At 33.7% G+C, this 10,784-nt stretch overlaps 1 protein-coding gene across 1 annotated transcript; it reads left to right on the plus strand.

Moving 5' to 3' along the window:
• The first annotated feature begins 775 nt into the window (after positions 1 to 775).
• Positions 776 to 10,438, plus strand: LOC122023678 (CMP-sialic acid transporter 5-like). Its single transcript, XM_042581935.1, has 16 exons — positions 776 to 1,010; positions 1,459 to 1,716; positions 2,027 to 2,143; positions 3,801 to 3,857; positions 5,598 to 5,675; positions 5,803 to 5,847; positions 6,469 to 6,528; positions 6,739 to 6,861; positions 7,536 to 7,613; positions 7,755 to 7,824; positions 8,487 to 8,594; positions 8,710 to 8,843; positions 8,918 to 8,994; positions 9,167 to 9,215; positions 9,292 to 9,354; positions 10,059 to 10,438. Exons 2-15 carry the CDS (start codon positions 1,546 to 1,548, stop codon positions 9,340 to 9,342), a joined length of 1,218 nt encoding a protein of 405 aa, XP_042437869.1. The 5' UTR covers positions 776 to 1,010; positions 1,459 to 1,545; the 3' UTR covers positions 9,343 to 9,354; positions 10,059 to 10,438.
• The last annotated feature ends 346 nt before the right edge of the window (positions 10,439 to 10,784 follow it).

Genomic DNA, 10,784 nt, shown 5'->3' on the forward strand with positions numbered 1-10,784 from the left:
ATGGAATTAAAAACTTAACAAATATCTCATTGAAGTTGGACTAATATTGAAAATGTTGAACTTCAAAAGCACTAATAAAAAAATAATAAAAAATATATTTGTTGAACATATTTATTATTATTATTATTATAGAAATATCCATATTAATATTAATACATATTGGTAATTACATTTTTAGGACCAGTACATAATTTTTGAAGGATAGAGTCACCTTTAAGCTTCATGTAAATGAAATTTTATGTGAGATTTTTGTTAAAAGAATGCAAATAAAGATATTATAATGGTCCTTGTTAAAAAAAATTAAAATAATTTTGTTTATGATACGAAATGGAGTGATAATATTATTTGGGATACAATAAAGGCACACAAAGCCTTTTTTGCTTGACATTAATTTGTCTGATATATTTACATTTAATAAGCATAAATAATCCGGCAAATAGTTAGGGGATCACAAACAAAGATGGACTTACCGACGTGGGGCCAACCATTTAGGCCAATCGCACGCGGAGGCTTTGTAGCGCCCGACACAAACCACTGCTTTGTGTTCCAAGCAAAAGAGACACGGCACCGAAACACGTTATTTTCCCATCAAACCGCATTCAAATTTCGACCTACCGACGTGCTTACTCCCTTATAGACCCGTTTGCAAATCCCAATGGGAGTAAAGACTGCGGCCCTTCACCGCTGGGCCCGATTACTCAGCGTCGTCGGGTAATCGCTGTGTCAGTGTCTAGAGTTTCCCTTTCCTGTTCTATAAAACGAATCGAAGACCGCACCACCGCATTCTTGCCTCCTCTCCCGCTTTCGGGTAGTCTTCTTCGCCCTTCTCTCCGCCTCCTTTGAATCTGGATCTCGAAGAGCCGTAGATCGCGGGGAGAAATCGTTCTGCCTCGCGGTCGCTGGGTTCTGAAGGCGATCAGAGTTGGATCTTGCTTCTGATTCGTCTCGGGAGGGTCAGATCTGATATCCTAAACTCGATTTAGGAAGGAATGCGATTGAAGCTACGCTAGGTGAGTCTAGATCTGGAAACTTCGTCGATGTTTTTTTTTGTTCCTACAGTTGGCTTCTACGTTTTGGTTTGGGTAGATATTATCGCTGTGGATAGTTCGAGATTTGGTTAGAATAACAGTGGCAAAGATGAGCTTATTTGTTGTTAATTTGTTTTGTTATTGCACTTTTTCTTGCGTTGATAGAATGTCGGAGAGGGAATTTAGATTAAATCCGAAACTACCTGATGTTTGTTTTGGCTTGGACGTTAAAAGGCGTCTGCTGCTGGTTAATGGAGTAACAAGATCCGTCTGAGAATTTTGTTGATTCTTTGTATTCGTTTAGAGTTTACATATGGCAATTGGTATGTTTGTATGATCCAGCAGTTGTTTCTTCTCTCTCTCCCTCTCTCTCTCTTTAGTTTTATTCTCAAATTTTCACCTTCCAATCGTAGTTTTTCACTGTTTGCAGAATTGCTACTGTTGTCATCTCAACCACCTTGAGGAACTATTGGCTGTGTAGTTCAGAATTATCGCTTCCATAATAGCTACTTTTTCAATGCCAAAGAACGGGATGATTGAATGCAACAACTGCGGCTCCAAATTGGTTGCACCGAGTCCCAGATCTGTATCAAGAGCATATCATAAGCACAGGAGTCAAGTGTCATCCAAACACAGAGCTCTCAACTTCTTTCTTGTTGTTGGTGATTGCATCTTAGTTGGCCTTCAGGTAGCTTACATTGATTTCTATGTATTAATTTCAGAGTCATTTGAATATTCTTTTGGACCAATATTATCCTGACTTGTTTAAGTTATGTTTTTCATTTAAAGATTCTATTGAAACTTTACTTATGGTCCTTTTCTTTCCCTATTGACATAACACTAGGTGTATGAATTTGAATCACATTTAGGCACAAATGCATGTTGGTTACATTGGGTGTTAAAACTATGGCTCCTTGTTTCATCTTTCTCTGTCTCACACATGATACTTGTAAAAACTCAGCTTTGCATTTTACCTGATTTTGTTATTTCTTTTGCAGCCTATATTAGTTTATATGTCCAAGGTGAATGGGAAGTTCAACTTTAGCCCAATCAGTGTGAACTTTTTGACAGAAGTTGCCAAAGTTCTCTTTGCAATCACCATGTTAATTATCCAGGTTTATTGTTCAACATTTTCTATATTAAAATTTAATTTATTTAGGTAGAATGTATTTTATGATTTACCCCAAGTAATCTCTTTTCAATTCAAAATTAGCCTATAACATCTGGATACTCTACATTGCTTAATAATGTAACTGATAGTGAAGGCTTTTATTTAGCTAATTAGCTTTTTTGTAAGTACAATTTCTTAATCTTATAGCCTAATTTTGCCTTGTTATAGGAGTTTGGAGTCTCAATAATAGTCTAAATTCTACTCAGAACTAAGGTTTCAAAACATATGTGCTGATGGAAAAAAAAACATATGTGCTGATGGTATGCAGTCAACGATTGCTTAGTGCATATGTTGTATGTAAGCGCAAATTCTAGGGCATGTGTTTTATTAAAAATATTTAACAAAAAATTCTATGAACAAAGTAACTAAAATATATTCAGTAAATATCTTAATTAACACATCCAATTCATTCGTCCACATAGAAAAATATATGTATGCCACTCATACAAGATAAAATACTTGAAATATAGTAATCATATTATTCAACAGTGTAGAATAGGTTCGATGGTATATAACATGCATATTATTAGTATCTAAATTGTTTTCACATGCATTTTTAGGCTATTCATCATATAACTTTCATTTTTAGTATATAAATAGTAAATTTTATGTACCATTTTTAGGTCAGATTGTTGTTATAGCTATACACTAATATTCATTATGTCATAAATGGAGGAGGGTAGTAGTAAATAATACATCACATATATGAACATCATCAAGATGCCTGGTAAACTAGCTGTGCTAATTTACTCTATAAGAAGTTGAGTTAGATCTTTTACTAAAAGAAGTGAGAAACCTCGTAATAGTATAATTCATCATTTGGTATGTCACTTGGCTTGGATAGGACTGCTTATGCTCTAAATTCCTTTTGTGTTTAATTTGATAATAAAATCAGCCGATTTTTATCATTTTTATGTCCGTAAGTCGTAACTTTAAATCAAGGACTAACTACCAGAAAAATACAAAACCACTATCCATAAGGTACTTCAGTTATTTATGTGTATTGTGAAAGAATAAGAAAGAAATTCCTAATACATGCGATCCTGGAGACTCAGGTAAGGTAGAGTTTATGGAGATGATATAATTGGTGTATTTATTCAAGATTGCAAGTCTTTGGCTACATATATGGTAGTACAGAATTGCACACCTGGTGCAAGTTGTCATTATGGTTCTTGAGTTTAACTAACTTTCTTTTGTGGAGGAAGCTTAGGCGTTAGAACAGAAGAAAAATCTACTGAATTTTTGCTTAATTCAGTGAAAAACAAAGGAGGCTAGTAGTATTTTCTATAGCTAATATTTTCTATAACTAGTCCTTTGTGTATGTTTACACTTTTTTCTGCCTCTCTTTTCTTCTATATTATATTTAGATTCTTCTTACTACTCTGAATGATCTTTTAGATTCCATTATCTGATTCTTGAACTTGAACTATCATCCTTTGCTTGCCATACTATTTTGTTTTACTGAGCTAAGTTATAATTTTCCCCAATCATAGTTGATAAGTAATTGATCTAACCTGCAGCATGAGTTTTTTCTCTACTTCATTTTCATAGTTAATGTGGTAGGAAGGTTTGTCATGCATTTATATCTGTACTGTTGACAGGCTAGAAAGCAGAAGGTTGGAGAGAAACCCCTTTTATCAATTTCCACGTTTGTACAGGTATATTATGGATCCAAAATATACTATGTTCATTGAGCTTGTACACTGATGAAATTGCTTATTTTTTGAACATTTTTTCCTGGTTTCTTATTTTGTATGTCTTGATTAGCTCTTAATTATATTATTATGTAGGATAATTTTTCTTCTTGTATTTGGTTTTTGTGTGTACCTTTTTGTGGCAGCTGACATGATCCTTTTTTTACCTTGGGCTTTAATTATGCCAATTGACTAGCTTAACTGGTTTATAACATAAATTCTGTAGGACCTTCAAATAATAACATTGCTTCTTAAATATTGAAAGTCTTCTGGTAGTCCAGTTTATAGCTTTTCCAGAACAATTTCCCATTCTATGGGAATGGGGTGCACTATTAAATGTTTGCTTGAAATACAAACATTACCAAAGATTTTGCTTTACCTAGTACGAAACTACATCTGGGAGAGTGGCAATTATTTTATCACAAACGTACATATCCACAGTCCTGATTAAAACTATTCAAAGATAATGGACAAAAGAAAAGTTTCACGTGGGTCTAACTCAGTGGATTTTTTTAGGTTACAGAAGATATACTGTCTCCATAAATGTTTCTTTCAAGTTTACACAGCCTGATTTTGAGAGCATATGTTATCAAGGCCTTTCATGCAGAACACATTGCCTTCATTTCTCATATCCTGTCACTTTCTGTTGCTCACGTTCTTTACTCTAGCTCTTCTGAAGCATTTCAAACTTTTTTTTTAAATCAATAGGAGTGTACTTGAGTATGTTTGCTCAATGGATTCTCATATTGAAACTGGATATAGGTCACATACCACTAGTGCTACTCCAGAGTTGTTACAACATAAACCAATTAGTTAGATCAAAATAAAGCATGGTTGCTAGTGACCTGGCCCTAGCATGTGTAAGGGCAGTAACTTTTCCTCAGACCCTGCTTTGCATTTCCATAGCCACATGAGTGCTACTCCAGAGTTGTTACAACATAAACCAATCAGTTAGATCAAAATAAAGCATGGTTGCTACTGACCTGGCCCTAGCATGTGTAAGGGCAGTAACTTTGCCTCAGACCCTGGTTTGCATTTCCATAGCCACATGTATTCTTCCCAGGCCTGAAGAGTCCCATCCTCTGAAGCACTTTTAATCAATTCACATGTTGATACAACATAAGATGGATTTCCACAGAATTGTGTTGTCTTCTGCCTTCTAAGCTATGTTGTACAATACAAACTGGCTTTTGAACCAGTGAGTCTGGTAAAGTTTTCTTTCTGAGAATCATCTTCTCTTAAAGCATTGTTGACAATGCTTTTGCTTAAAGAACACAGGCATAAATGGTGGGTGAACACAGGATCAGGGTTCTCTTGATTTGTTCCTTATTAAGTTGGCATTGTGTCGGTGAAATTTGGAGGGCATGGAGTCATACTTTGTGAAAGGTTGATATGATTTCTTCACGTTCTTTTTTGAACGAGTTTACGTTTGATTATAATGGAGTGATAGCTGAGCTATCTATAAATGCAATATGGAGTTCTATTTCTTTTAATTTTGAAAGAAGTACAATAGGTTCTCTGATAACACTATTGTCTATTTGTCTTCTCTGTACTTCAATGCCGTGACTGTCATTATCTAATTCTTTGCCCCCTTAGTTCTCAGTGCTACTGTAGTTATGTTCATACATAAGATTTTTATCAAATCCTGTACCCAAAAACCTCATATTCATGTTATAATCTGATTGATTGTCCCTTCATTTTCAGGCAGCTCGGAATAATGTTCTTTTGGCTGTACCTGCTCTTCTGTATGCAATTAACAACTACTTAAAATTTATCATGCAGGTATATTTGTATCTGTATGTCATAATAAAGCTGTTATCTACATTCGCCAATGTTTGATTTATTTATTTGGATGCCTCTGGAAGTTGTTAATATTTTTGCTATTCTCATTAATTTCTCCTCTTTGCAGTTATACTTCAATCCTGCAACTGTGAAAATGATGAGTAACCTGAAGGTATTTTTTAATGAGGATTAGGCTGAATATAGTTTTTTTTTCAATCATTTATTTCAACATAATGTCTTTAAAATGGAAAATATTGGCATTTTATAATCTAACTTTGTAATGGATAAAATAGCCTATTGAAAATTGCACTTAGGTAGAAGATACTGGCAATTGTTCATGCAATTGTTTTTGAAGTTGCAGTTCTTTATCTATCTGTATTGCATTTTCAATCTGATATACATATTTTGCTTCATGAAACACTTTGGAGTATGATGCCATCTTAGCAACACTAATAACCTTTTTTGTTTTTGCTGCAAACTGAGCCAATTAGCGTGAATTTGCCTTTGCAAGACTCCGGCTTATGATCAACTAGTGTTGAGTTATTGTGGAGGGAATTGGGCTAGATAACACGAAACATGTTTCACTGTTTTTATATTAGTTTAAGAGAGTTATTGATGACCTATAAACCTAGAATTAAATCTCAAAATAGAGGGCTTTTTTTGGGTGTCTTTTCACTGTTTTATCCTCTCGTCTTTTATTTACATGACTTGTTAGTACAAATCATAAGATGATGGCAAACTCAGTCTGCAAGCATATTGTGGATATTTATCTTCTTTATGCAAACTCTTGTAGGTCTTGGTGATTGCTGTCCTACTAAAGGTCATAATGCAAAGACGTTTTTCCATAATTCAGGTATGTTGAACTGAAAATAAGTTTGTATCATGTGCATTTGCTTATGGAAGGGTTATGTACTTACCTAATCATGAATATTTGTGCCTCAGATGAAATGATATTCTTTTACTGGACTATTATCTACACAGTCAATTTACTTTTGAAATTTCATGGTATGGGCTGTAATGTTTTCATATTGACCTTGACCCTCTTCATTTTTGTTGATTACAGTGGGAAGCTCTTGCACTTTTGTTGATTGGGATAAGTGTAAATCAGCTTAAGTCATTCCCTGAGGGATCCACAGCTCTGGCTCTTCCAGTTACAATGATTGCTTATGTCTATACCTTAATTTTTGTAAGTTCTATCATCCTTGTTTTCATATTTTTTGTTTTTGTTCCTCTTTTGCATTGAAATTTATTTTCCTACCCTTGATTAACCCAATACTCAAATTGCAGATTTGTCTTTTCTTCCTAATACATAAATTATATGTTTGCTGAACTATTTTCATTAAGTCAATGAGCTATAACTTCTGCTACCTATTTGTTTGCCTTTAAGGCTCAAACTCGGTCATATAATCAATTAGATGGATCTAACATCATCAGATCACGGCAATGCTTTTCTTCAATTAACATCTTTAAACCACAATGTTAGCCTGTTTCAATCCAAGAATTAATTCTAAATAGATTATTAATTCATTTATCTGTGGAAAAAATGCAGTTTTGATGGGTACTTTTGAGTACATGACATTCTTTTGTTCGCATTTAAATGTGCATTAAATTTTAGTTTCGGTACCATATAATTCTTCTGTACATTAGGCTACAAGTATTACATGATCATGTGAACATCCTTACATTTTTTTTCGTCTAGGTTGCTCATCTAGTAGAAAATATTAGTTGAAGTTCTTTTACGAGAACTTAATGAAATATTAACAAGTTGCAAGATAAAGTGAATCCTTATAAAGATTACTACTTTCAGTATAGATATTTTGATTTAATCTTATAAGCTCACATAGCACCATGTAATTCCAGGTTACGGTTCCCTCATTGGCTTCCGTGTACAATGAATATGCTTTGAAGAGTCAGTTTGATACAAGTATCTATCTACAGGTGACTCTTTATAATGAATGTAGCTGACATTCAGTCAATGAATAACTTACACATTACCTTTGTTTTTTTCCCTTCAAATATACTGGGAAATATGCCAGCCCATATACTGATGACAGTTTACCACCCTCTTTTCGTTTTCAGAATTTGTTTTTGTATGGCTATGGTGCAATATTCAACTTTTTGGGCATTATAGGAACTGCCATCTTTAAAGGTCTGTATCCTTTCTCTTGACATCAAAAAATATACCAAATACCTGTGTAGCTGTTGTGCTTTTCATGACTGCCTGTTTTACTTTGTTGTGCTAATGACATTCTATTTTTGTATGATTAATTTTAGCAAATTTAGAGTCAAACAAGATAACAAAACTCTAAGCAAACACAAATTTTATAGCCGATGATATGAGAGTGATGCTATGCAGCGTGAGTATCATGATATGGCACTAGTTGACGTGATTATAAATAATTTATTTTAAAGAAACTTTGAGTGATATAATGTCATAAATTAACATATTAGGAAACTTTACTAATTCAATATCATATATTTTTTATAGGAATTTTAAACGTTTTTTTTTTTTTTTTTTTTGTATCATCATATCATTGGATATTGATACTAAATGTTGACACAAAATGATATGGCAAAACCATGTCAAAAAACAAAGGTTTATCCCTATGCAGGGTTCATGAATGCATGTTACAGATAGAAAAAGCGCCTATTTAGTCATTGGCCAAATCTTGGTGTTTGTGTAACCTTGTTTCGTTTGTACTTGATTTTGATTTAATTTGGAAAGAGATCACAATAGTTTATGTTCTTTGAGTTGTATCCTTCTGTTTTTGTATAATTTTTTCTTGTTTCACATTTCAAAATCATCTATAGGGCCTAGTAGCTTCAATATCCTTGAAGGGCACTCAAGAGCGACAATGTTTTTGATATGCAACAATGCAGCGCAGGGCATATTGTCATCATTCTTTTTTAAGTATGCTGGTAATTTATCATAACTCTGTTATTTTTTACTTTAGATGGTTATCAAGACTTGTGAATCTTAGGGATATTTTTCTTCCTTTTACTCTTTGTCCGACTGCTCTAATGGTTCTGGCAGACACCATCTTGAAGAAGTATTCATCTACTGTTGCTACAATTTTTACCGGGATTGCATCTGCTGCTTTATTTGGCCATACATTGACTATGAATTTTATCTTGGGGATTTCAATAGTCTTTATTTCAATGCATCAGGTATTTGATGAATTAGATTCTTAGAACCATTCTAGTCGTTTAGTTCCATAATAGCCTTGCCCTCTTTCTATCAGTTCTTTTCTCCCATGGCCAAAATCAAAGATGAGGCACCAGTTGGATCATTAGAGATGGTGGAACCTCAACGTGCCAGGTTATCCCATAAATTAATTTTGTTATTATTTGTGTAGTTCCAGATGTTGGTTCTGATCTATAGTTGCTTTTGTGTGGGAAAAAAAAATCAAAGATATTAAATATTATCTTATATAATCATTTTAAAGGGCTTCAGCACTTAAATTTAGTTGTACGGTTGTCTCTCTTTCCAGGTTGAAAGATGATTCTTTTGCGAACATGGCTGCTGGTGCTGCTGAAGATGTAAGATGCCGTGAAGCACATTTCTTGCATTAGGTTGAACTATTATATTCTTACACAAAAACTATTTCTTTTTCAGGCTGCTCATCATGTTGGACACGATGAGAGACAACCACTTTTGCCCATATAATGTTTCTTTGAGGCACTACTCAAATCCTTGTTTATTATTTGATGCATTATCTGATAACTAAAGTTGCATTTCAATCTGTAGCCTTCATTTTTACTCAAAAGATATATTTATGTTTAATTATTCTGCCTTGGTATGTTACTAGTCTATTCTCTTAACCTTACCAATTTTTTTTTTTTTTGTATCTAGGTTGAAGAATAATATCCTAACATAGATTTTATCAGACCTCGTTCTTGCATTCTCTTAACAATCATGCATGAAATCAAGTGCCTGAATACATATTGTGTCACTTTAGATTTGACAATATTGATCAATAAAATTTCCATTCTGTTTTATTTTCTGCCAAATTTATTGAGATTTTATCCTCTTCATAGGTAGATTCACTTGTTCATTGACAAGTGGGTTGATCTAGCTTGGAAAAGTATAGAAAAACATCGGTCTCATTGAGTAGAATTGTCTGATAGAGGATGATTAATGCTAGCTTGGAAATATTCTTCCACCATATATTAGGCAATCTTAATTCCTTAGCCCTATTTCTTATATTACGTTTTATAAAAATTTGCTGATAATTTTATATTTTCTAATCGTGGTCAAATTCCTTGTGAAGGTTAGATGAATACCTGTCCTATCCCTTCTAAATTTACATTAATATTGGTCAAATTCTCAAGTCAAAACTATAGTGACAGCAAATTTACATTGCATACTATTTTTTGCGACAGGTATCTTTGAGTTCTTTTTTGTTAACTTTAGACACAGAGGAGCCACCAACAGGGAATATAACTATCCAAAAGTGGGGAAAAGGAATTCTTGATCCACGACCGTCATATCTTCTCTGTGATCAATGTTTTGTTTGAGCAAAAGAGGAAAGTAGCAGCCATTACTTGAAATTGCAGAGGATGGTATTAAAGAAATTGTACAGGTGGATCCAAACATCAATTAATGGTGTAATTTTCAATAACTAGACTTCCCTAGAAATCATTTTCCATAAACCTCACAGGTCTCTCATTATTCTGTATTGCATTCCCTCTCTAGGCATTTTGATATTTCGTTCCTTACCTTATTTCTCTATTTGTTCAATAAAATAATGATTCATGTTAAATCGATACCCCTGCCTGTCGCTCTTTCTCTTGGGGTGTTTTGAGGATCAGTAAAAATTATATTGGACATAATCGTTTATTGTGCCAATGTAGCAAATAATTCTCATCTATTTGTTCTACTACCAAGAATACTGTCAGTTCATTTTTTTCTGCATTGAAATGCTTGTTCATTTTCCTCACGAGATTGGGAGCTTGTGTATTGTGTTTTTGTTTGGTGAATGTTGCAATAATAACTTGGGTTTCTATTGTTTGACACTGAATATGAGTACCAGTATCGAAATTTGGACTTCTCCCCTATGCATTTATACGCAACGGCGATCATTTCTAAAGGTTTATTTCAGGTGCAAG

Source organism: Zingiber officinale, chromosome 9B, assembly GCF_018446385.1.
Source record: "Zingiber officinale cultivar Zhangliang chromosome 9B, Zo_v1.1, whole genome shotgun sequence".
Lineage (NCBI taxonomy): Eukaryota > Viridiplantae > Streptophyta > Magnoliopsida > Zingiberales > Zingiberaceae > Zingiber > Zingiber officinale.

Bases quoted from the DNA above. Each gene is read 5' to 3' on its own strand.
- LOC122023678 (XM_042581935.1), top strand. From the start codon at position 1,546: ATGCCAAAGAACGGGATGATTGAATGCAACAACTGCGGCTCCAAATTG. The intron at 6,529-6,738 runs GTATGTTGAACT...TGTTGATTACAG, and splicing joins GACGTTTTTCCATAATTCAG to TGGGAAGCTCTTGCACTTTT. The intron at 8,595-8,709 runs GTAATTTATCAT...TGGTTCTGGCAG, and splicing joins ATTCTTTTTTAAGTATGCTG to ACACCATCTTGAAGAAGTAT.